The sequence below is a fragment of the Pelophylax lessonae genome, assembly GCF_965119305.1.
Source record: "Pelophylax lessonae genome assembly, chromosome: 3".
In the NCBI taxonomy this organism is placed as follows: domain Eukaryota; kingdom Metazoa; phylum Chordata; class Amphibia; order Anura; family Ranidae; genus Pelophylax; species Pelophylax lessonae.
In genome coordinates this window covers 420,869,649-420,896,794 of record NC_138770.1, presented here as the reverse complement: position 1 = coordinate 420,896,794, position 27,146 = coordinate 420,869,649, and the positions used below count along the sequence as shown (strand labels likewise).

Below are 27,146 nucleotides of genomic sequence, written 5' to 3'. Positions count from 1 at the left end.
GCTCATTCCTTCCACTTTCACCAATGATGAAACCCTATTCCTTCCACTGACACCAGTGATGAAGCCCTATTCCTTTCCCTGACACCAGTGACAAATCCCTATTCCTCTCACTGACATCAATGATGGGGCACTATTCCTTCCACTGACATCAATGATGGGGCACTATTCCTCCCACCGGCACAATGATGGGGCACTAATCCTGCCACTGACACCAACAATGGGGCACTATTCTTCTCACCAACAGCAAAGATGGGGCATTATTCCTCCTAACGACACCAATGATGGGGCACTATTCCTCCCACTGACACCAACGATGGGGCACATTTCCTCCCACTGACACCAATGATGGGGCATTATTCCTCCCATTGACACCAATGATGGGGCACTATTCCTCTCACAGACACCAACTATGGGGGACTATTCCTCTTCCTACTGACCAAAGACTATATATTTACTACTAATATTTACTACTACTACTGACCACCAGGCTATATATTGGCTGATTGGTTTATATTTTCTATTTTGTTTATAAAGTTCGGAGACCCCTGATACAGAGGAAAGCAAAAACTAATAACGCATGATCCAATTTGCTCCAGCAGGTAAAAAAAAAATCCTTCCTAAACCCTAGAAGACAATCAGATGTTCAATGTTTCAACTACCCCTGGTGTTATTACCCAATTATCTACTGTATAAATATTAGTATCCAGAATATTTTGTGCATTAAGGAAAGCATTCAGCTCTTTTTTAACCACTTGTCATCCAGTGTATATATATATATATATATATATGTATGTATGTATGTCCTTGACAGCAAATGGTTATATCAAGATCGTGGCTGTAGCCATAATTCTGGTATTGCTTTTTTAGCCAGTGATCAACTTTCTTGTAAAAGTGATCGGTGGCTGTAGAGCCACCCGATCACTTTTACAGCACTGCAGAGCCCCCCAGGCTCTCCAGTTTCACTGGGGTCAGGTTGGCTGCCCACAAAGATGGATGGACAGCTGTAGAAAAAGAGATCTGTTTGACTGGCTACTTCCCTGGCTGTAACGGCCAGTGACTAAATCCTTGTCACTCCCGGCTTCACTCATCACAGACAAGATGGGTGCTCGTGCTCCGCACCGATAGCCAAACACTTGTTGGACTAGTTGCCTGATATCGCCTCATTGATTGCCTATGCTCACAGCTGAGAACCCCGAGGGGACGTCACGTGTGTCATGACGACATGCTGATGCATTTCGTTAGCCAATCGCGCTTACTTCTTCAGAGCCTAGTTAGTTAACGAAATGCGTCAACATGTCGTCATCACACATGTGACATCCCCTTGGGGTTCTCAGCTGTGAGCATGCGCAATCAATGAGGCGATAGCCGAACACTTGTCGGACTAGTGGGTTGCCAGATATCGGTGCGGAGCAGGAGCGAATAAAGAACGGGTCTGCAACAGTGGGAGACAACGGGCATGAGGTGGTGAGCATATATCCCCCACTGCTACTCCTTACTTGCATTATTCCTGCTGAGTCAAAGCAGTTACCCAGACTTGCACCCACTCCCAGTGTATACCACTTTGAGGAGCCCAGATTCCCAACTGAATACCTCTGAAACTTGTCACCCTGTATACTATAACACTGATCTTCTGTTTGGGAACGGTAATTACACAGTCTCCATACCGAACCCCTGGTCCCACACAGCCACTCTTCCCTGCAACGGACTTTACAGCTATTGATTCGCCCTTATCCCCACTTGAGACATAAACTCATGCCAATGATATGATGATAACCAAGTTACATTGGGCCCTATCTACTGGTTATGTGGTTTGAGTGGGGTGAATGTGTGTTTGAATTTTGTCATGCAAGGCTCCCAGTTGCTCTAAGTAAAGCTTGTGAGAGAAGGAAGAGAGGAGAGAAGAGTTGCAGCCAAGCACAGCGTAGGATCGATTCAAGGCTCAGGTAAGTGTTAAGGAGGGGGGCTGGGGTGTACTGCTATTATAAGATTTTTAGAAGAATCTCTTTGCCATAACAACCATTTTAAGCTTCAACAGAACCAGTTTCTCTGCTACCTCTAGAAATCCTAAAAATAAACCATCATTACTAGAACCAATATGATCCCCCAACTTGTTATTGTTGGTACAATTTATTGCTGAGAAGACTGAACAGAAGTAATTGTTCAAATGGTTTGTTACATCTATTTCTTCCTTAACATAAGTGTTGTGTCCAGTTTTTATTTTATTGATCCCATTGTACTTTTTTCCTTTTATCACTGATGTACCTAGAAAAGGTTTTGTCTGTTTTCTTAAAGTGTTTGTAAACTCGCCATCAAAACCTCTGCTCAATGCAATCCTAATTTTTAAAGCTATTGATCGCTGCCTGTCATAATCTCCTTACTTGTTTAATCTTCTTGCAATGCGTCTTGCAATGTTTGATTATGTCAGCGGTGCATGCGCTTTCTGTCCATAGATTCACAGCACGCTCTGTGTGACGTCTCCCACTTGACATCATGCCGTGTATGTGAGTTCCCGCTCTCAGCGGCACGGCTTAGAACTGGCTTAGAACTGGCGATCATTCCCCGCTCCCTGCTTCGCCCCAAGTGACCGTGTGATGAGATTTCGGCAGGGGAAACAAGGGAGGGTGGAAGTTACGTCCACAGGGGAGGCAGAAAACATTACTCAAGATGGTGCAGCCTAATCCCCGAAGACACGTTTTTTTTCAAACTACTAAAAAATAGCAAGTAAGAGGCATTTTTACATCCATTACACTGTGCAATGATTGAAAATATTTTGTATAACGACTGTACATAAAAAAAGTGAGACGGAATGCAGAGTTTACTTCCTCTTTGCACTATTTATTACAGTAATGGCTAAATCTATTAGTTTGTAGATTAACCACCAGAGGGAGCAATTACTCAATCTGAATTTCTTCTGCCCCATTTTTTTTTTAAAGTGACACTAAACTCTGGTTTAAAAAATAAAAAAAAAAAAATATATATATATATATATATATATATACATATATATACAGTGCCTTGCGAAAGTATTTGGCCCCCTTGAACTTTGCGACCTTTTACCACACTTCAAACATAAAGATATAAAACTGTAATTTTTTGTGAAGAATCAACAACAAGTGGGACACAATCATGAAGTGGAACGAAATTTATTGGATATTTCAAACTTTGTTAACAAATAAAAAAACTGAAAAATTGGGCGTACAAAATTATTCAGCCCCTTTACTTTCAGTGCAGCAAACTCTCTCCAGAAGTTCAGTTAGGATCTCTGAATGATCCAATGTTGACCTAAATGACTAATGATGATAAATAGAATCCACCTGTGTGTAATCAAGTCTCCGTATAAATGCACCTGCACTGTGATAGTCTCAGAGGTCCGTTTAAAGTGCAGAGAGCATCATGAAGAACAAGGAACACACCAGGCAGGTCCGAGCTACTGTTGTGGAGAAGTTTAAAGCCGAATTTGGATACAAAAAGATTTCCCAAGCTTTAAACATCCCAAGGAGCACTGTGCAAGCGATAATATTGAAATGGAAGGAGTATCAGACCACTGCAAATCTACGAAGACCTGACCGTCCCTCTAAACGTTCAGCTCATACAAGGAGAAGACTGATCAGAGATGCAGCCAAGAGGCCCATGATCACTCTGGATGAACTGCAGAGATCTACAGCTGAGGTGGGAGACTCTGTCCATAGGACAACAATCAGTCGTATACTGCACAAATCTGGCCTTTATGGAAGAGTGGCAAGAAGAAAGCCATTTCTTAAAGATATCCATAAAAAGTGTCGTTTAAAGTTTGCCACAAGCCACCTGGGAGACACACCAAACATGTGGAAGAAGGTAGTGAAAAAACTATCAGAGCAAGACTAAGTGAAATTCAAATGTGTATAAATGTGCTAGAATAAATCAATATATAAATCCGGCTGCATACACAAATTGTGTCCACACCTCACAACAAAAACATAAAAATCAAAAAACGTGCTGCGCCAGAAGTGCACAAAAATAATTAGTGATTACATGAATCAACAAGTGTTATCAACAAAATATGGTGTCCATCATATGTGCTCTGATGAAACATAAATGTTCATATAAAGTGCTCCAAAGTAATGATTAGTATATCCAGGTGATGACAGGACAGCCTCAATCCCTTGTGAATCAAGCAGGAACCACCAGTGTGTGAACTCCCTCCACCAGTAAGATTGGCCTCTCACCTTGATACCAGACCCAAACGGGCCAGCATGAGCATATCAGGGGATAAACAGACTATCACAGGTAACCTCTCCAGCCTTCACCTCCGGGGGTCGCCAGGACATAAAATAAAGATAAAGCAAAGATCTAGTGCTCTCTGAATGTAAATAATGAGCTTTTATTGAGCATAAAGGGGTAACTCACATTTGTTGGGCACTCAGCCGTGCCTGCTGTTATGGCATTCAGTGTTAGAGAGTAGCACCCGAGCGATCGGCGTCAGGCACGCAGGCTCCGCCTCCCTATACGCGTTACGCCTGTAGCGTGGGCTCCGTTTGGCTTCTTCGGTAAAGGTTACCCCTTTATGCTCAATAAAAGCTCATTATTTACATTCAGAGAGCACTAGATCTTTGCTTTATCTTTATTTTATGTCCTGGCGACCCCCGGAGGTGAAGGCTGGAGAGGTTACCTGTGATAGTCTGTTTATCCCCTGATATGCTCATGCTGGCCCGTTTGGGTCTGGTATCAAGGTGAGAGGCCAATCTTACTGGTGGAGGGAGTTCACACACTGGTGGTTCCTGCTTGATTCACAAGGGATTGAGGCTGTCATGTCATCACCTGGATATACTAATCATTACTTTGGAGCACTTTATATGAACATTTATGTTTCATCAGAGCACATATGATGGACACCATATTTTGTTGATAACACTTGTTGATTCATGTAATCACTAATTATTTTTGTGCACTTCTGGCGCAGCACGTTTTTTGATTTTTATTTTTTTATTTTTTTTATTTTTATGTGGAAGACGGTGCTCTGGTCAGATGAAACCAAAATCAAACTTTTTGGCAACAATGCAAAACGTTATGTTTGGCGTAAAAGCAACACAGCTCATCACCCTGAACACACCATCCCCACTGTCAAACATGGTGGTGGCAGCATCATGGTTTGGGCCTGCTTTTCTTCAGCAGGGACAGGGAAGATGGTTAAAATTGATGGGAAGATGGATGGAGCCAAATACAGGACCATTCTGGAAGAAAACCTGATGGAGTCTGCAAAAGACCTGAGACTGGGACGGAGATTTGTCTTCCGACAAGACAATGATCCAAAACATAAAGCAAAATCTACAATGGAATGGTTCACAAATAAACATATCCAGATGTTAGAATGGCCAAGTCAAAGTCCAGACCTGAATCCAATCGAGAATCTGTGGAAAGAACTGAAAACTGCTGTTCACAAACGCTCTCCATCCAACCTCACTGAGCTCGAGCTGTTTTGCAAGGAGGAATTGGCAAAAATTTCAGTCTCTCCATGTGCAAAACTGATAGAAACATACCCCAAGCGACTTACATCTGTAATCGCAACAAAAGGTGGCGCTACAAAGTATTAACTTAAGGGGGCTGAATAATTGTGCACGCCCAATTTTTCAGTTTTTTATTTGTTAAAAAAGTTTGAAATATCCAATAAATTTCGTCCCACTTCATGATTGTGTCCCACTTGCTGTTGATTCTTCACAAAAAGACAGTTTTATATCTTTATGTTTGAAGCCTGAAATGTGGCAAAAGGTCGCAAAGTTCAAGGGGGCAAAAATACTTTCGCAAGGCACTGTCTTTACATATATATTCTTCACACAAAAAATGTCTTCTAGTGCTTCCAGCTGCCTGTAAATCTCCAAATTCCTTTTTTGTTTCTGTGATCAGATTTCCTGTGGGAAGGTGGCTATGTTTGTTCTCCATGGTTGCACTGTATGTAGGAACACTGTCACCTTCTCCTACTCACTCCCCAGAGGGACTAGGTACTACGGGATGTGTAGAGTGCATAGAGCAGTGCACACAGCCACGGCTAACTTGCACTGCCTTTGTTCCAAACAAATGGGAGTGAAGTAGAAAAGGAGAGGTTTAGGAGCTTACAGAGAACATTACACGGAGGCAGAACAACACAGTAAGAAAAAGAAAAATAGATTACACTGCCATTAGGCTGTTCTACTTACGTGGGCATATTTCTAAAGCAGTGACTGTGACATTCACCAAACATGTGACATTTGCAACATTCACTACAGGTGACTAAACCACTGTGCACCAGGAATATACACCAGCGGTGAATGTTTGGTGTATGTCTATATATCCTTATTGTTAGAAGGAGCAGTAAGGAGCAACCATTGTGCAGCACTGCAACTCAAGAACCACAGACTGCATTTGTAATGTGGCTGCTGTTTCTCTATATACTGTATATAAAATTACAGTCTAGACAACTTATTTTCTAACACATTGACATACACTGATACCGTTATAATAGTCAATCTGTTCTATTTTCCATTTATATCTAAATAATAACTGAAATGACCATGGGGTCTATTTATAAAAAAAAAAAATTGCTGCACAGATGTCTTAGGCCCCATTCACACTAGTGCGACTTGTCCCGCGATTTTGGACTGCAAAATTGCATGACAAGTCGTTTTCCATTATTTTCAATGAGCCCCATTCATATCAGTGCGTTTTGAAGTCGCACCGACTTCAAAGTAGTTCCTGCACTACTTTACCACGATTTGAATGTGTTTTGAGGCATATAGCCTTGCCATTGCTTTCAAAATCGCGGCAAAAATCGCGCCGCGAAATCGCGGTAAAATTGCGTCGCAATAGTGTGAAAGGGGCCTTAAGCATTTACACAACTGTCCCAAATAATACCTGTACTTTGTGTAATATGTTTATTTTCAATTATTGACAGTTACATAAATACAGTGGCGATAATGCAACATTTTTCTGATTTGGGTATTTCAAGAAAATACTGCATTATGGACACTAGATAGAGCTGGCAATCTGAAAAAATAAAGATTACATTGTGACAACTGTGTGAATGCTTGAGACAAGCACACAGCAATTGAAAAAAAAAAAAAAACACCCTTAAAAGTTACCTTTAGCCCCCGTTCACATTGGGAATCCGAACAGATGTCTCTCAAATCGTCCTCGAAGTCAGGCTAAAAAGCCGGTTTAAAATTTGAAATGATTTCAAATCCGCATTCAGTGTGAACCTAGGCTTAAATTGGTAGTTGCTTTTACCCAGGCTTTCTGTGCAGGGCCGCTGATAAGGCAGTACAGCCAGCCCTCCTGTACTGGGCCCAGGCTCCATCAGTTCAAAAGAGGGGCCAAGGCACCTGGCGAGCAGGAGGGCCTGCTATACGGTCTTATTGCAGAAACTGGACCTCTTCTGTCTTCACTGCAGCGCTGCCAGCTTCTCCTCCTTCCTCTCCCTCTGGCTGCACTGCAAAGGGATTAATTCTAGCCCATGCACCCTTCCATCTGCTGTCTGGGCCCCTCTGTGTGCCCCTCTTCCCCGCAGCGCTGCTGACTTCCCTCCTCCCCTACCAACTGCTGGTACAGGCACACGGGGGGATGCCATTTACTGGCCCCGTCTTTCCTGAATGAACAAAGTGATTGATCAGTACAAATTACTCCTGTGTCGATTCATTGTTGAAGCATAGTAAACTGTGTTTACTATGCTTCCATTTGTGAATGAGCAGGAAGCCACAGAGAGCTTCCTATTCATTCATCTGTGCAGCTGAGGCTGTCGAGAAAGGGACTAGAAAAACTATGACCTCAGTTACTTTCGGACCTGTCAGGTAGGCTGTATGGGACCCTGCGATTTCTAACAGCAGCCCTGTGTCTGTGGGCACCTTAAGGCATAAGCAGCGCTGCTGGCTTCCCTCCTCTTCCACTGACAGCTGCTATGGGCTCACAGGGGGGTGACATTTACTGGCCCCTTTCATTCTGAATGAACACAGTGATTGATCAGTACCAATCACTCCTGTGTCCATTCATCATTGAAGCATAGTAAACTTGTTTACTATGCTTAGGTTTGTGAATAAGCAGGAAGCCACAGAGAGCTTCCTATTCATTCATCTGTGCAGCTGAAGCTGTAGAGAAAGAGACTAAAAGAACTATGACCTCAGTTACTTTCGGACCTGTCATGTAGGCTGTATGGGGCCCCGCAATTTCCAACAGCAGCCCTGTGTCTGTGGGCACCTTAAGGCATCAGCAGCCCTGCTGGCTTCCCTCCTCTCCCACTTACAGCTGCTGCTGGCACACAGAGGGATGCCATTAACTGACCCCTTCTTTCCTGAATGAACACAGTGATTGATCAGTACCAATCACTCCTGTGTCCATTCATCATTGAAGCATAGTAAACTGCATTTATTATGATTTCGTTTGTGAATGAGCAGGAAGCCTCAGAGAGCTACCTATTCATTCATCTGTGCAGCTGAGGCTGTAGAGAAAGGGATTAAAAAAACTATGACCTCAGTTACTTTCGGTCCTGTCCGGTACACTGTATGCAGGCCCCGTGATTTCTAACAGCAGCCCTGTGTCTGTAGGCACCTTGAGGCATCAGCAAATAGCCCTATCCATTGGATCTTGTACACAATGTAGTTGATTTATTTTGGCTGGTGTGATTACTGGTCGTCCCCCAAAATAACCCTTCCATGACCAGGCGTCAATGAAAAATTGATGCTCACTTAACTATAACTCTATAAGTAATTTGTCTGCCTAAATATTTTGTACATTGATTTACACTTGCTACACTGATTTAATAAAGTCTGCTCTGTTTTTTTATTTATTTGCTTTTTTATTGGCTAATAAGGCTACATTCACACCTGAGCGTAGCGTTTTCGCGCGTTTTTTACCGTGATTTTACTGCGATTTTTACCGCAATTTACAGGCGTTTTTTGTGTAGGCGTTTTTTGATTGAATAGATACCAATGGAAAACGCCTGTAATCTGCCCAAAAAGAAGCTCATGTACTTTTTTGAGCGTTGGGCGTTTTGCTTACAGCATCAAAACGCTCAGATGTGAACAGGGGCCATTGAAATGAATAGGATTTGTCTTGTTGGGCGTTTTGAGAGCTGATTCTAGAGCAGAAAAACTCCCCAAAAACGCCCCAAAACGCCTAGATGTGAACGGAGCCTAAATGGAGAGAACTAATGTTTAAAAATGCAAACAGATTTAAATCCATTTTAAAAATGAATTTAGTACTATAACTTTAGTCACTGTATTTCATTGGGGTATATGCAGTTTTCCATCTGTATCTATCAATGCACCTATCTCTGGACACAGTGACAGCTCAGTCAGAAAGTTTGCCTATAAAGAAACCCACGTGATAACCATGATTGTCAGTGATAATAATCGCTTGATCAGGAGCTAATCAGTATGAATCCCAGTTGTTAGTGTGAGTAAATCATACTGATCTGGAGCTAATCAGTATGAATCCCAGTTGTTAGTGTGAGTAAATCATACTGATCAGGAGCTAATTAGTATGAATCTCAGTTGTTAGTGTGAGTAAATGATACTGACGAGGAGCTAATCAGTATGAATCCCAGTTGTTAGTGTGAGCAAATCATACTGATCGGGAGCTAATCAGTATGAATCCCAGTTGTTAGTGTGAGTAAATCATACTGATCAGGAGCTAATCAGTATGAATCCCAGTTATTAGTGTCAGTAAATCATACTGATGAGGAGCTAATCAGTATGAATCTCAGTTGTTAGTGTGAGTAAATGATACTGACGAGGAGCTAATCAGTATGAATCCCAGTTGTTAGTGTGAGCAAATCATACTGATCAGGAGCTAATCAGTATGAATCCCAGTTGTTAGTGTGAGTAAATCATACTGATCAGGAGCTAATCAGTATGAATCCCAGTTATTAGTGTCAGTAAATCATACTGATGAGGAGCTAATCAGTATGAATCCCAGTTGTTAGTGTGAGTAAATCATACTGATCAGGAGCTAATCAGTATGAATCCCAGTTGTTAGTGTGAGTAAATCATACTGATCAGGAGCTAATCAGTATGAATCCCAGTTGTTAATGTGAGTAAATCATACTGATCAGGAGCTAATCAGTATGAATCCCAGTTGTTAATGTAAGTAAATCATACTGATGAGGAGCTAATCAGTATGAATCCCAGTTGCTAGTGTGAGTAAATCATACTGATCAGGAGCTAATCAGTATGAATCTCAGTTGTTAGTGTGAGTCAATCACAGCATGGCCTATGACTGGAAACCTGCAGCAGTTGAGTGTAAATCACAGCTCATGCACATGGACAATTTGAGGTGCAAATATGCTCTGGTGTAAAAATCCCAGTGCACAGGGAGCCACAGTTAGCACGTACAGCCAGCCATAGAAGGGAATGGCTATACACACTTGTACCCGGGTAAGCACCAATGCTTTTGTGCACTGGCGTTTACACACGCACATACCTTCAATATATTTCCCAAATGCAGAACTTTCCCATTGTCACGTATGAATATATCATACCTGCAAGCGCAGATATAGTCTGTGTTTACATATGGCTACGTACGGCCATTTACTTCTATAACCAGCTGTACATTCTACTTGCAGTTCCCTAGGCACAAAAAAAGCCGGGATTTTTATGCTAAAACATATCTGCGTCTCAAACTTTCTATGTGCAAGAGCCCATGTTGTTTCACTGTGAGGCTTCAGACAGAAAGTCATTTGAAGTAGTATGCAAGACACACACTTATATTATATAAGAGTGGATGTCCTCAAGTGTCAAGTGGCTGTATACCCATAAAAATAATAATAATTATTATTATATTTTTGTTCTGCATCTTAGTTTTATGACCAGCTTTAGAAGCATCTCGCTGCTGCCATTATTCTTCTACAGTAGGGTTTCTCAACCAGGGTTCCGTGGAACCCTAGGGTTCCTCCTGAGGTTGCTAGGGGTTCCTTGAGAAATGGGCAATTTCTGCCTCTCATATTCTCATATAAGTTCCCAATGACACCATTGTTCCTTTTAGCTATCTGTAAGGGAGGAATTCTTCCCAAGGATGACAAGAGTAAGGAGCAATCTTCCCACTGACTGTCACACTAATGTGCCATGAGTTGTAGATTTTTAATTATTAGCAGGGGTTCCCCGAGACCAGAAATTTATTTCAAGAGTTCCTCTGTGTTGAAAAGGTTGAGAAAGGCTGCTCTACAGGTTGGCACTTGCTTGGCTACTACTGGCAACTTTTTTATACAGAGACTCAAAACTTTAGTAATTTATTTATAGATTTGATCAGTAAATGCTTTACACAACAACCCTGAATACATGTTTGCTTTTAGACTTTTACTCAATAGTATAACAAAGCACATAGATAAAGCAGTGCAAAGTTTAGTGAGCAAAAAAAATCAATCAGATTTCAGTTTACTGTGGTCAGATCAATGGCTGCTGTAGGTTTCTACATAAACCTGCTACTGTATAAAGTAAAATAACAAGTAAATACAGTAGATTACCATACTGGAGCAATTATGACAGCTGGACTCGAGAAAAACAAAGCAAAAGGGGAAATGCAATCAGATTAAAAATGTAGACATGCTCTGGTGATAACTACAAATAAAACATGGAAATGCATACAGGAAGCACAGCCTACTCACTTAGCATTTGATCTAGCCCACCCCAGTACCTTTATTATAAATTTCGCAGAGGTCTCTTTACCTCTGCAAGCTTGGCTCTACCTCTTTACACCTCGGCGGAGAAATCAGGGTAGAAAGATACTCTGGTACCGTTGTATTGGATATTTGCCCGATCCCGTGCTTGATGTAGGACCGCTTCTCTAACCCTGTAATGCAGGAGATGGGCAAGTAGAGGCCTAGGAGGACCTCCTTGTGGAAGTGGGTGGCCTGGAGTGCGATGAGCCCATTCAACAGTGACAAATGTTGAAAAGGCATCTTTGCCAAAGATATCTATGAGCCAGTTTTCCACAAAGGTTGTTGGGTTTCTCCCCCCAGACCCACAATGCGAATATTGTTGCGGTGGAGACAATTCTCCATATAGTCCGCCTTGTTGTTAGTTTCTTTTGCCAAATGATGAGCAGCTTGCTTTTCTCTAGCTAAGGGTGGCAGCTGGTCCTCGATATCACTGACATGACTTTCCACAGCCGTTGTCCGCTCACAGATCTTTTGCAGGTCTTTCCTCAGCAGAGATACTTCTTCCCTCAGGCCCCCAAAATGATCTTTAAGGGTATTAACTGATGCAGTGCACTTGTTAACCGCCTAGGGTATTTCAGCCAGGATAGGTTGTTTAGGCTCATCCACTCAGGGATCAAGAAGCAGAGAGGCCTGTGACTCCACTGCATCATCCCTATTAGTGTTAAGCAGGAGGGCCTCTGTGGCCTGTGCCTTGCCCCCATACCCAGGAGGGTGGGCGGCTTCCCCATTATCTCCCTTTTCTGCCTCCAATGCCCCTGACAGTTTCTGCGCATAGTATAACATATCCCGTTTGGGGGGTCCTTAACCTGGCTCTTCAGGGACTTGTTGGATTTACTGCCCCCATCCCTAGACTTCTTGGAGCCACGTGGCGTGCGCTGTAGACTGTAGTACAGCCGCAACGGTGCCATCTTGGATGTCCGGGCCCGCCGCTTCATCTTTCCCCTTTCTCATCATCCCTCTTGTGCAGAAGTCTGGCGTGTGATAGAGTCCTCTGACATGCCTGAGTTGGCCACTTCCCCACCTCAGTCACTTTATTAGTAATCTTAGTATCCCAGAACCCCTGCTTGTGTTGCTTGAGAGGAATTTCTGGAAATCCAGTGCAGGCTCCTTGCTGTCTCTGACATAAAAAGCCTGATGCAAAAACATATCAATGCTATGAAGTTTCCCACATACACCAATTAGATACTGAGGTGCCTTGGAAGTTTAAATATGATTGGTGATACTGGAATTACACGACACGAGTTTCTTGACAGTCAGTGCCTGTGACCTTGTGAGCTGTAAGTAAAAGACATGTATGGAGTTTTTGTTCCCAATCATACTTTCCTAGGTGGATGAAGCATCAGTCCGATGCTGTACCTGTCTGCCACTGGCTCTAACACTGAGAACCGAGCAATCAAACACCGCTGATTGCTCGGTTCTCACAGCTCCCTGGCTGTCAGTCACTGGCTCTCTGCTCTGCCCCAACACCCCCCTCCCCCCTATGATCACTGGAGCCCTGGGCTGTGGAGGGGGCGGGAGCGCCCAGCTCAGGTTCTCAGTGGCTTGCTGAGCTGGGTGTCGGTCCAGGCATGTGGGCAGATCCTGACGTCATTGTTGCGATCTTGCCCGAGCCTTGACCGGCTTTTTGACGTGAGCTGAAAACGAGTCACAGAGGTGCAGAACGAAATGCACTCCAGTGATCCACAGGAGAAGTACAGCCAAACGGGCTTTTGGCTATACTTATAGTCTGCTGAATGCTGAGACCAGGGGAGGAGGAGACGAGAGGGTGCTGTAGCTACACAGAGAGGCACAGGATCTGTAGGAGATGTTCTGTCATGCTCTCTGCTGCCAACTGCTGAGAAAGGAGCAGAGACAAACCTCTCTGTTGCTACACAGAGAAGCACAGGATCTTGAGGAGGAGTTCTGTACTCTTCTCTGTGCTGCCGACTGATAAGACAAGGTTGGGTGAAGACGAGGGGGCTGTACCAGCTGCAGTAGAGGTGCAAGGGCCACATAAAATGGCCTGGAGGGCCAGATTAGGCCCACATGTCTTGTGTTTGACACATGTGCTTTAGTGTATGGCCTGTTTTAGAAGTTCACATGTTGCCTGCTGCTACATTTTAGGCTCCATTTCCACTATTGCGACTTGTTGTGCGACTTGACACATGTCAAGTCGCACAACAAGTCAAAACCCATTATTTTCAATTAGGCCCATTCTAACTGCTGCGACTTGAGTCGCAGCGACTTGCAAAAAGGTTTTTGCACTACTTTTGGGCCGACTTCAGTAGGACTTGTCCCTCATTACAGAAGGAAGTCGCACTGAAGTCCCCAGAAGTAGCCGCAAACAAGTCGCACTACAAAGTCGCGCTAGATGTAGCGCGACTTTGTAGCCGCAATAGTGGAAACAGAGCCTTAATGATAAAGTTCTTACACTTAAACAGTAAGTTACTGTGAAAAAAATAGTTGCTAGAGGTAACTGACCACCTTGAGCTCATTCTAATATATCACACCAAGAATCCTGAAGAAATGCACATTAGGATAGTCAACTCCAGCTGTCCATTTTAGGTCAGTGTAGAAGATGCAAGCAATGATCTTAACAGTAACTATGGTCAAGGCAGCCTCTTTTATTTCTTCTAATTATCAATTAATTTACCCAACTACAAGAAGCGTTACTTGCCTGCACTGTGTCTTTTGATTTCATTGCGCCGGAGCTGCTTTCCTTGGCCTCTTTTCTTTTTCTTTTCTTCATCAGAAGCTTTCTCAGGCGTTTGCCCCAGAATGACTTTCAAAGGATCATCCTTAGAAGCAGCAGCAGAAGTGAGCTCTGCATTCTGTTTTCCTGTTTTCTTCCTCTTCAGTCTACAAAAGGTCAGAAAGGAAGCTAATCATTCCATGAGGTTTATAACATAGCAGGGTAAGAGAACCTTAGTATCTGAACTGCTGAAGAAGCAAATGCCTCAAAAAGGAACCATAGAAGACAACAATGAAATAATGACTATAAAGTTTGTTTCCATAAGCATTTTGATATTGTGTAACAATTAAAAATGTATATTTACATTAATCTTTAAATTGCATTTTGTTTGTTAGTTTTGCACAGACACCATTAAAGCCTGTTCCCGGGAAAAACAAGAATCCCAACTCCTTGCAGTGGGGTTGCCCCCGTACAACATAGAAGATAACAATGAAATTATGAATATACAGCTCATTTCCATAAGAGATTTGAGATTAATTGTGTAACAATTAAAAATGTATATTTACATTATTCCTTAAATTGCATTTTATTTGTTAGTTTTGTTTGTTAGTTTTGCATAGACAACCATTAACCACTTGCCGACCGGCGCAAGTACATATACTGCGGCGGTCAGCCCCTCACAGGCAAAGTGACGTAGGGGTACGTCACTAGCCTGTGAGGCTCTGAGGAGTGAGCGCGGGCCGCCGGATGCGCGCTCCCGCTCGGTCACGGACCCCCCCGCGCGTGTGCACGGCGGACCCGATGTCCGCCAAGCACTCGCGATCGTCCGTTACACCGGGAGAAAGGCAGGGGGCTAATGTAAACAAAGCCGCCTGTCATTCTCCCCTGTGTAAGAATGGTGATCATACGGTTCTACTATGTAGGACCGTTGATCACTGTTCTTACAGCTCCAGCCACAGCCAATCACAGTTAGAAACACGCCCCTAGGGACACACTTAACCCCTCCCTCGCAAAAAAGTTAACCCCTTCACTGCCAGTGTCATTTTTACAGTAACAGTGCATATGTATAGCACTGATTACTGTAGTTATGTCATTGGTAACCCCAAAAGTGTCAAAAATGTCAGTCAAGGGTCCGATCTGTCCGCCGCAATGTCGCAGTCCGGCAAAAAAAGTCGCAGATCGCCGCCATTACGCGTTAAAAAAAAACAACAAAAATGACAAAAATCTTTCCCTTAGTTAGTAAACGCAATAACTTTTGCGCAAACCAATCAAGATACGCTTTTTGCAATTTTTTTTTACCAAAAATATGTAGCATAAAACAAATTGGCCTAAAATGTTAAAACATTTTGATTTTTACATTTTTTGGGGGGAATTTCATATAAAAAAATTTGAAAAATATTGTTATTTTTGCAAAATTGTCGCTCTTTTTTTGTTTATAGCGCATGATAAAAAAATCACACAGGTGATCAAATACCACCAAAAGAAAGCTCTGTTTGTGGGAAAAAAGGACATCAAATTTGTTTAGGTACAGCATCGCACGACCGCACAATTGTCCGTTAAAGTCACGCAGTGCCGAATCGCAAAATAGGCCCTGGTCAGGAAGGGGGTAAAATCTTCCGGGGCTTAAGTGGTTACAGTCAATTTCTGGGGAGAACGAAATCACCCCCCCCCCCCCTTGCAGTGGGGTTGTCCCCTTACCGCAAGCGTTAAATGCTTGTTTAGGCCTAAGACCACGGTGAGTAGTTTTAATTCCCTCATTCTTGGAAATGACTGAACTGTCACTTGAGGTCCTTGCATCCAATTCAGGGCTATAGGCAATGGGCTCCGCATTGGTCTTAATGACATCAAAGGGCATCCAACTGTCGGAGCATTGTGGAGGAGAGGATGCAGGGCATTAAGGAGTAAGTAAAAGTGCTTGTTGTGGCCCCCTGGACCTAAATAAGCATCAATCCTTGCAGTACTAGGGCAGCCCCACTACAAAGGTGCATTTCGAGTTCAGCTTTAAACCTAATAAATGCTAAAAGTATAACTAAAGGCAGAAATGTGATAGAGGGGAAATCTTCCACTGGGGACACTAGTTCTGGTGACCTGGGGGCCCCCAAGGAATTCCCTTAAAGTGTTATTAAAGCCACAACAGTAAAATCTGTCTGTATATCCAGTAAAGCATGCTGGTTATACTCACTGTGGAACCTAAGGGGTTAATCCTCTGCATTGTGTAAAAATGGCTGTTTGATCCTATCTTCTCTAAACCTCCCCTTCTTCCACATTCCCAATCCATCTCCTGATAGAAGAGGGCCTTGAGGGTAAGCTGCACATGCTCAGTTTAGTGTGTATTGCTAGAAAGTTTTTATTTTTTTCTTGGGAGAGTGCATGTGATCAGCACAGGGCCAATCAGCACTGTCCAGTCAGAGGGTCAGGGGTCCTGCAGCCCCATAGGACAGTCAGAGGAGAATGAACACACCTCCTACAACCTTTAACCAGATACTGATAGAAGTCACAGAACTGCTATATACTGCTGATTAGAAACAGTATTTAGCAGTTTATATTTACTAAAATAATTGCATTTCCATGTTCTGTGTAGTGTTGGAGACCAGATATAGTGAATGCAGGAACTGGGTTTAGTAACACTTTAATTTGCAGGGACTTTCAATTCACTTCCTATTTAGCTATGGGACATGAAGTGAAGGGAAATCTCAGAGATGGTGAAAAGATATTGGACAGGGGATATAACCCTTACTTGCTCAATTCAAAATAAAAAAAAAAAAATTTGCCTGTAGTTCTACTTAATTCTTCTTATACTAATATGTATCTGTGTCCCTACTGGAGAAACCTATTTTTTTTTATTCGTACCACTGCAGCACCGGTCACCAGGATAGAAATTGAGTGGAAATCTTCCTTGCGAAAAAATTAACAATATGGCTTTTAACCCTTTTAAATTATTTCCAATGGTACAGTGCCAATTTAATTGGACTTTGTTTTAAAATTGGTAACTAGCGAGAAGAGCACTGTTCTGGCTAAAATCTGTTGTTTCGATCGATAAAAAATATGTTTTATGTAAAGGAGCCCATAGATATGTGATAACTGTCAGCCAATATGGAAAATTTTAGCTAGATAAGGTGATGATCCTCATCCAGATCTGCAAAGACATCCCTACAGATTGCTGAAACCTTCTCATCCAATAGCTATAGTTTCCCTAAGGTCAAATGATGTGGGGGACGGGACGTGCGCCTGTTTTCCCCTTCTTCTTCCATAGCCATAAATAGGTACGCTCAGGTGATCCTTTTTTTGTTGGCAGGAAGGTGTCATACGGTTGCCCTTAAGGAACACAAGGCCTTTTGTTCTTGTTCCCATAAAAAGACTACTGGTATAGGTGACTCACATTTATGATATTGTGCCCTGTCGGTTGGCTGGCATTGAATACAATGCAGGTATTGAACCGAATTTTTAGCTAATATAATCAAATATCCCATCCCATAATATTTATAAATCACATGCAAGCATCTGTCAGCAATTAATGATTCACTTTGTAATCTATCTCCCTTTCAGTCATACATTAAGCAGCAGCTTGTTACAGATAAATCCATATCCTGCCTGGTAATCATGTTGATAAGATCAATTATTTTTCATACAATTTGTGTATAAACCACACCGTAGGTCTTCACAACGCTTTATTTCATTTTTTTTTTTTAATTAAAGCGGAACTTCACCCCTAAAAGGGAAATTCCACTTCAACAACCCTTGCCCCCTACTCTCCCACTTTTGGAGGGGGTACCTATTTTTAGCAGGTACCCTCTTCCCACTTCTGCTCCAATCACTAGGTGATCAGAGCAGACCTTTTCCACCCTCTTCACTCTGCCCGCAAACTTTTGGGACATGTCACAGGTCCCAGATGGCTGCAGGTCCATTCACAAAGCGCATTGCAATTGGCGCATGTGCAATGTAGCCTAATCCCTAAGTAAACATGCCTGGTTTGCAAAGAAGAACTGGCCCTGGTGAAGACGGCACTGGATCCCTGGACAGGTAAGTGTTCTTTTTTAACCACAACCACTTACCGGCCGCTGCCTAGATACCGCGGCAGGTTCCTGCAAATCATGGTACCCCATCCCATTCACCAGCAGGGAAGCTGAGGTGTGGGGCCGGTGGCTGCAAATGCCACCGTGCACCTACGATCGCTCCCCGTGGAGAGAGAACAGCAGTCTGCTGTTCTAAACACGGCAGAGCGTTGTTCTCTCAGCAACCATCACAGGGCTCCTATGTTCCTCCTATTTAGGAAGACAGGTCCCTGTGATGATTCCATAAGCCCATCCCCCCACAGTTAGAAAACACCCTCTAGGCATACATTTAACCCTTTGATCGCCCCATGAGTTAACCCCTTTCATGCCAGTGTCATTAGTACAGTAACAGTGCATATTTTTAGCACTGATTACTGTAGTAATGTCACTGGTTCCCCCAAAAGTGTCAAAAATGTCAGTTAGGGGTGATGTGCCTGCCCCGGAAGTGACGAACAGGGCATTCTGGGACTCCGACTTCACCGAAGAGGACACGAAGAGGGACGCTCCGGCTTCAGCTGCCCACACCTAAGATGGCAGCGCTGGACAAGACATTTTCAAGGTAAGTATTTCTTCTTACAGGTAAGTGAAACAGGGGGCAGTTCAGAGGCTATCGTTACACTAGCCCTGACTGTCCCAGGGGTATTTTTAGGTAAAAAAAATGTTCTGCCCAGAACTCCGCTTTAATGCACTCTCTGCATTAAGGTAAAAACTCTTCTGTGCTGCAGGAACCCCCTCATAACCCCAAGCACTCTCAATGTGAGACATGGTGGTGGTAGCATCATGTTATGGGGGGGGCATTTTAATGGCATAGACTGGAGAACTGGTCAGGATTACAGACAAGATAGATGGAACCCAATACAAATCTAGAAAACCTGTTTTGTTCTGTGAGAGATCTTAGACTGGGTCAGAGGTTTATTATCTACTAAAACAGTCACACTTAACATTTTGACAGAATTACATTAGGGAGAATTAAAACCAAGAACTTCAAAAATTGCTCAGTCAAGTTCAGTCAATTGAGAATTTTGGTAAGACTTGGCATTTGCTATTCACTGCAACAAGCTTTTTGTGCATTAAGGTGCACTTATGGCATTTTGATGCAGGAAAAATTGCTCCTGCTATATTTTTGTTTTGCAAGCACAGACCTCCACCAACAAAAATCATGTGGTATACAAAAAGGAAGCTTTAGACATATTACACAAGTTATTTAGAAAGAACAAGTCACAGGCAAGCTTATGCAGGAATATGAATATTCTAATCGGTAAAACTGCAGGCTTTCTTATGAAAGATTTATGTGTCTCTTTTTTTTTTTTTTAGCTTAACTTCCCTTTGAGTCTTCATCATAACATAGGAGATGAGAAGCCATCTGGAACCTGATGTCTCCTGAGCTGGCTAGGCCATGAGTGCTCTCCCGAGAAGGGGGTCAGTAGAGCATGCTGCATTTTTTCTGCACAGAATTGTACTGTAACACAGAAAATTGTATCAAAAATGCATCGGACCTGCATGTAGTATGAACTGTAAGCAAAAACTCATCCGGAACGTATCCGAAACGTATTTTTGTGTTGTGAACTGGCCCTTAGAACGGGCGCAGAGTATTGTATCTTTAAAGATTAACCAAAGTTGTTTCTTCAGTGTAGTTTTACAATACAGAAAGAATATAGATATTGTACAAACTATGTTCTAATCCACAGAAAAAAAAAAAAAAAAGATTTCACTTACTGGCTGCGGTTTTCTGATGGGCTGCTCTTTGAATGTTACTCTTCCGTAATAACTTTATAAAGTCTACAACAGCCATTCTCAGCCAGAGTTTCATGGAACCCTAAGGTTCCTCCAGAGGTTGCTAAGGGTTCCTTGAGCTGCTGGCTTATTAACCTGGTATTTGATGGTGCTTGCTTACTTCTGGGTCCAATGCCACTTGCCAGAGCCAGTTGCTTAACGCCAGTGATATTTTTAGCTGTCTGTAAAGGTGCCAATGTGACCACAACCATTAGTGGAGCATACTTTCCACTAGCCACCAAAAAAAGGCTCTTTACGCAGGGGTGGAGTCTGCCTCACTCACAGATCCCCTGCTGAATCTGAGCTGAACGGAATGGATCTCAGTATTTTGACATCTGTGTTTATTCAGTTTCTGCCTTGTGGACATGAATGGACCTTTGTTAGCTCTATGGGTGGCCGGGTGCTACCTCCAATCAGGTCCACAAAAACAAAAAAGGATGCTTTTTTTTCCTGGACCTAAAGGTAGGTGAGTGTAAATGGACACGAGTCCAATTACATGTGCCTGTCCATAGGGCTGCATGCACCTTTCCGAAGCAGTCTGCCTGAAAGACTGGCAGAAGGACCTAATCAAAATGCCCATTTGAAAGGGCCCATTTTTCCCACTGACTCCCACTGAGTTGGTTTAGTAAAAGTTCCCTAAGACCTGAAAATTATTTGAATGGTTCCCCTGGGGTAAAATGATTGATATGTTTAGAACCTCTGTAACTTTTTTAAACTGTCTCCCTATTATGCAGATTTTTCGTTACTTACTGGTGGCACAACAGAAAGTAGGAAAATATTACCAAAGGGAAACAAGCAGCAACAAAATTCTGACAAAGGTTCTGATTCTCCACTACTTCACTAATAAAAGAACATGTATTTGTGTCTGTGTCCCTACTGGAGAGATTCTCCTGTCGTGGGGAGACATTAGTGAGGGGGAACTTTCTACAGCTAGAAAAATCTGACAGGTTCTAACCCTTTCTCTATTTAAAAACATAAAGAAAAAAAATTATATTTTCCTTTAAACAAGGAATATTGTGCACACTGTAGTCATATATCACCTAAAACGGTCATCATCTCCGAATATAGACACCTTTGTTATGAGGTGTATTTGTTTGTTATACCTGCAGGGTTTTTCTTTTTTTTTCATTCAGATATTCAGGTACTGGTCTGAAAAATTTAAACTTTGAGGAGGACTACAGAGTGTAAAAGTACACTATATTACCAAAAGTATTGGGATTCCTGCCTTTAAACGCACATGAACTTGAATGGAATCCCAGTCTTAGTCCGTAGGGTTCAATATTGAGGTGGCCCACCCTTTCCGGCTATAACAGCTTCAACTCTTCTTTCCAACAGGATGGTAGGTCTCTCATGTACGTTTTATGCAAAACAAATCAGGGAATATCCATAATATAATTCCGTTTTATTAAAAAATATAATTAAAAAACACAGGTATTCCTCACATGTAATACTTGTATAAAAGCAAACAACGCCGCATGAAAACACAACTTCTGTGGTTTGCGGTCCAAAGGCTGCAAACTGCAATGGAACGCAAACCACGGAAGTTGTGTTTCAAGCTGGCGTTGTTTGCTTTTATACAAGAGTATTACATGTGAGTGGAATACCTGTATTTTTTAATTATATTTAATTAATGAAAATGTATTATAATTTTTTTATATGATTAAGACAGCGCTGAGTTTATATATAAGTTTGCACTAAATAGTTTATATTTATCTGATAAAAAGAAAAAAAAAAAAAACAGGTCTGGATAAAATACAAATAAAATAAAATAAAATAACTAAAGAAAGAAAGCATGGAAAACAAATGATAAATTACTGTGGCATGAAACAAGACCAAGTACATAATATAGAGGAAATAAAACTCCTTTCATACCAGTAACTTACCAACAGTTGTACATTTGAGTAGATGAAAGGAAAAGGACAGAAATAATTACCAAACCAAATCACTGCATAAACTCTAATTTTGTTAGATCTTCATGTTTCTAATTACTTTAATTAAATTTGTTATGGTCCAGCATTATCTTTGAAAAAAAAAAAAACAATATACAGTGCATCTGAAAAACCCCAATGCAGACTAAAGACATTTCATCTGATTTTTCCTTTTACTGTTTTACAAACACTGAAACGGCTATTGCTGTACAATGGATGTATGGATGGATGTGTGCGTGTGTGTGTATATAAATATATATACTGTATATACAGTATATATTAAAATGTAGAGATTTGAGGAGGGATTCAAATTTACAGAACCATTTTGTAAACCTAATGATTTGCTGTTATGCAGCTAAATACAGTTTTCATTTAGCTTTGTGTTTTTCTCCATGCATCTCATTAATATTTTTGTAGTACATCATAGACTACAGTCAGCTTAATGTGGAGTAAGTCATTAAGGTCAGTTTTGTTCATGGCATTAATATTTTATTGGCTGTCAAGCTTCCCTAATTGCTCTAATGAACAGATATTGTACAGCTAAATGTATTACAGAAGGAAAATACGGAGGTAAACTTTGTTGAACTGTAGGATGTTTCTAAGATTCTGAATAAGTAGCTTCTAAAACAACAATTGAACAAATGGATTAAACAATCAAGACCACCGATGAAAAAAAAAAAAGGATGTGAACAGTGACATAAATAACATGGTAATTGTTTTTGGTTACTTGTTCTTAGTTACATAATTCTGTTAAAGTGGAATATGACCCAAACAAAAGAGATGTTCCAGAGAACATTGGACGCTTGAGGTGATTGTGGCCGTATTAGTGCACTTGCAACAAAAACAATTGGGCACTGTCTGTGATGCTAACATCTAAATTTCCAAGACCAACTTTCGTGGTGTACCCCCTTTAGGGTCCTAGTGTACTGCTTGGATTTTGAAGAGGGAGTACCACCCAATGTCTTAAAAATGTAGATGTTCGTGCAAATAAAAAAAAAAGGATCACAGGCCGTACTCTATTGTTTTTGTTTCAGAGGAGCCCAGAAGAAAAGCTGTTGAAGCTTTTAAGTCTAGACTTGGGCAGCTATTGTTCAAAGTCAGGTCAAGTGGATGTAATTATTATTTTTCAGTCTTTAGTTAATGCCAACAGTTTCCACAACACTTTACAAAATAAAGGGAGGCAATACAGTTACAATACAAATCAAGGTGACGGTTAGGAGGGACCTACTCGCGACAGCTTACAAATCTAAAAGGGAGGGGTGAGTGATGCAAATAGTAATAGTAATAGTCGTGTGGGGGGATGACTTGTTCGAGAATCACAGTTGTAAGGTAAAGGTTGGATAGGCTTCCCTAAAGAGATGGGTTTTCAGGAATTGCCTAAAGGCAAAAAGAGTAGGAGATAGGTAGAGGTAGGGGTTCCAGAGGATGAGAAAATCCTAGGTGCAAGCATAGAAGGAGGAAACAAGGAACCTAGAGAACTGGAAGTCTTGGGAAGAGCAAAGAGGACAGTTGGGGTAATATTTTGAGATTAGGTTGGTGATGTAGCTGGTAGCAGAGTTGTAAAAAGCTTTTTGTGTTGTATTTAGTAGATAAGTATTGTTAAAAGGTCTTAGTTTACACATTGTACACTACTGGTATTCTCACTAGTAGCTGGTGCCCTACAAAAACCACTGTACATTTCCTTTAAAGTGGTTGTAAACCTCAGACATGAAATATGAACAAAGTATATCCCTCTATAGTGTGTACTAAGAGCACTAAGGCTCGGTTTCCACTGCTGCGGCTACCGAGTCGCGCTACTTCTAGCGCGACTCTGTAGTGTTCACTTGTTCGCGGCTTTCAGTGAGACTTGTCCCTCATTATAGAAGGGACTGATGGGCTGACTCCTGTTATCTTCCCGGGAGCTGCGATGCGTGTTGTATGCCCTCCCCTCCCCCCTGGTCTCTCGCGGGCTCGGGGGATCGGGTGGGCGGAGCCACCACGCATCGGCGCCACGTCCCGCGCCGACGTGTGACGTCATTTTGGCGCCACTACGCCGACGGCTGTTGTACATCCTCAGTGCTTAAGAGGGAGCTTGCCGGACGGTTTGGTAAGCCTGCCGTTCCTGCGGCTCCCTCGATATATGCACTGACGTGACGCTGGGCGCTCTGGGTTTGGCGACTCTGGCGGAAGGGATGCACACCTTCTCTACTCCAATCCTTGGTGTGGTTCTCTTCCCCTTTTTATCTTCCTTATCCTCTCATCTATTGTTTCACATACCACTCTTGCATCTTCACTCATATTGTTTGTTCATTGCTTCGGCACATTGGTTTAATCAGAGGTACCCACCCCCATGTCATTATCAACTTCTTATCAACCTTATTCATTCAATTTCCTGTCTTTCTTTTTTATCTAGACACTCATTCTTTGAGCTCTCTATGATTTCACTCCCTCAGCACAGCATATATTTTTTTCACTGATTTCAGTATCCAATTTTCTTCAATTTTTATTTTGACTCCACTATATTGTTCACAGTCATATATATATTTTTTCATATATTTTTCTTATACTCCCTTTTTTTTTTATATCAATTATATTTCATATATATGTATATTTTTCTCAAATTTTCCAGTTTTTATGTAATTTTTTCACACATTACATATATTATTTATAAAAGGTGTAATCAAAAAACCAAAAAAACTCGGTCCAATCAACCACACAAACAGCGCTAACAGATGAATGGATAAATATTAGGATCTATATTCTCAACAGGCAAAGGTGTGAAAAAACACAAATGTCCGTATAGCAGTCCAAATTGGTTACGGGAAAGGGTGTGAAGGAACTTGGATACACCACAATTCGACCAAACACCGGTGCTCCCCCCCTCTCCTCAGGAACTCACCAGATGATTGGTAAAACAGGGCTTCCTCATAAGTGAATTCAAATCACCAACAGAACCTCTTCACCTTCCACCAACTTGGATCTCCTCTCATGTCCTATTAGCCTTCATATGTCACTCCATTCATGATGGCATGTAAAATGAAGAATGAGGGACATATAGTGTAATACCGCAAGGTTTATTGATTAAAAACACACCAATATGGCCCCACTCCCCTCCAGATGTCTACTTACAATTTCATATCTGAATGAAGGCATTCAAAATTTGCATATATAGACGCATGATGACTATTCCTTAATTTAGCCAGGCGTCAATATGTTCACAAGGCAACCGCGCACACATGCCCTGACGTTTCGTCACCAAGACTTCTTCCGAGAGCATGTGTGCGCGGCGCGGTCCGCCTGTGTTTATATCCTCTACGGCACATGCGCACTCGGCAAAAGAGCCGACCCCGGAAGGGAACGTACACCGTCCTCATCCGATGCGCAACGTCACTTCCGGTGGATGAACTTCCGCCTCAGAAGAACGTCACTTCCCGCTGCCCGACTTCCGCCTGGCGCAGACACAAGCCGACACTGGTACATGTCAAAGTGTCCGCAACGGATGTCCTCACAAACCTGAGGACCAGAGCCGATGGATAACTATACGGATCCCCATGTTAATTTCTAATACAAACCGCATCCTTATATACTATTGAATGCCCTTCATTTTACATAAAAAGCATTTTGGTCATTGATTTCATTACTCAACCAGTGACCAATGTATTAAAATATTAAACATGGGAAAACAGTGATAAAATTGGTAAAAAACAGGAATCAAAACATATATTAAGACAATGAACAAAGAGTGTTTAGACACACAGATGTACTAGCAATAATCTGGCATACACACAGGTGTATACCCATAGTCACATTCTTATAGTCTAAAATTATAAATAAACATCCGTTGCGGACACTTTGACATGTACCAGTGTCGGCTTGTGTCTGCGCCAGGCGGAAGTCGGGCAGCGGGAAGTGACGTTCTTCTGAGGCGGAAGTTCATCCACCGGAAGTGACGTTGCGCATCGGATGAGGACGGTGTACGTTCCCTTCCGGGGTCGGCTCTTTTGCCGAGTGCGCATGTGCCGTAGAGGATATAAACACAGGCGGACCGCGCCGCGCACACATGCTCTCGGAAGAAGTCTTGGTGACGAAACGTCAGGGCATGTGTGCGCGGTTGCCTTGTGAACATATTGACGCCTGGCTAAATTAAGGAATAGTCATCATGCGTCTATATATGCAAATTTTGAATGCCTTCATTCAGATATGAAATTGTAAGTAGACATCTGGAGGGGAGTGGGGCCATATTGGTGTGTTTTTAATCAATAAACCTTGCGGTATTACACTATATGTCCCTCATTCTTCATTTTACATGCCATCATGAATGGAGTGACATATGAAGGCTAATAGGACATGAGAGGAGATCCAAGTTGGTGGAAGGTGAAGAGGTTCTGTTGGTGATTTGAATTCACTTATGAGGAAGCCCTGTTTTACCAATCATCTGGTGAGTTCCTGAGGAGAGGGGGGGAGCACCGGTGTTTGGTCGAATTGTGGTGTATCCAAGTTCCTTCACACCCTTTCCCGTAACCAATTTGGACTGCTATACGGACATTTGTGTTTTTTCACACCTTTGCCTGTTGAGAATATAGATCCTAATATTTATCCATTCATCTGTTAGCGCTGTTTGTGTGGTTGATTGGACCGAGTTTTTTTGGTTTTTTGATTACACCTTTTATAAATCATTTTTACTAAAACAGCTGCTGAGACCTTTGAGGTCACATTTACTTATCTCCTATACTATCTTGAATTGTGAGTCTAGCGCGGGGTGAGTGTGTGTTTTGTAACCAAGTCGGTATTACAATTATTCTACGCTCCGTGTTATCATTATCAGTTGTTTTTGTAACCCTGCAGCTATGGATGCGATATCCTTTTTAAAAGATAGACAATTGGAGGTTGATAGCATTTTTTCATGTGTGATAGAGACCAACACATCTCAGGATCTCACCTCCAACCTGAACACTCTGGGATATACCCTGGAGAAGCAGGTTCGGACGTGGTGGGATATATGCACGTTTGAGAAATATATTAAGGAACGTATTATAATGAGGAGCCTGAGGTGGGAGGTTTCTCCCCAAGATGCACTTGACGATGAG

General features: G+C 42.2%; 1 protein-coding gene across 1 annotated transcript in view; it reads right to left on the bottom strand.

The window, feature by feature from the left end:
• NCOA7 (nuclear receptor coactivator 7) overlaps positions 1-27,146 on the bottom strand; it is a 189,515-nt gene that overhangs the window by 126,538 nt on the left and 35,831 nt on the right. The window contains exon 2 of the mRNA XM_082252523.1: positions 14,313-14,494. Within this exon, the coding sequence (XP_082108649.1) occupies positions 14,313-14,494 (182 nt within the window). The remainder of the gene's footprint in view (positions 1-14,312; positions 14,495-27,146) is intronic.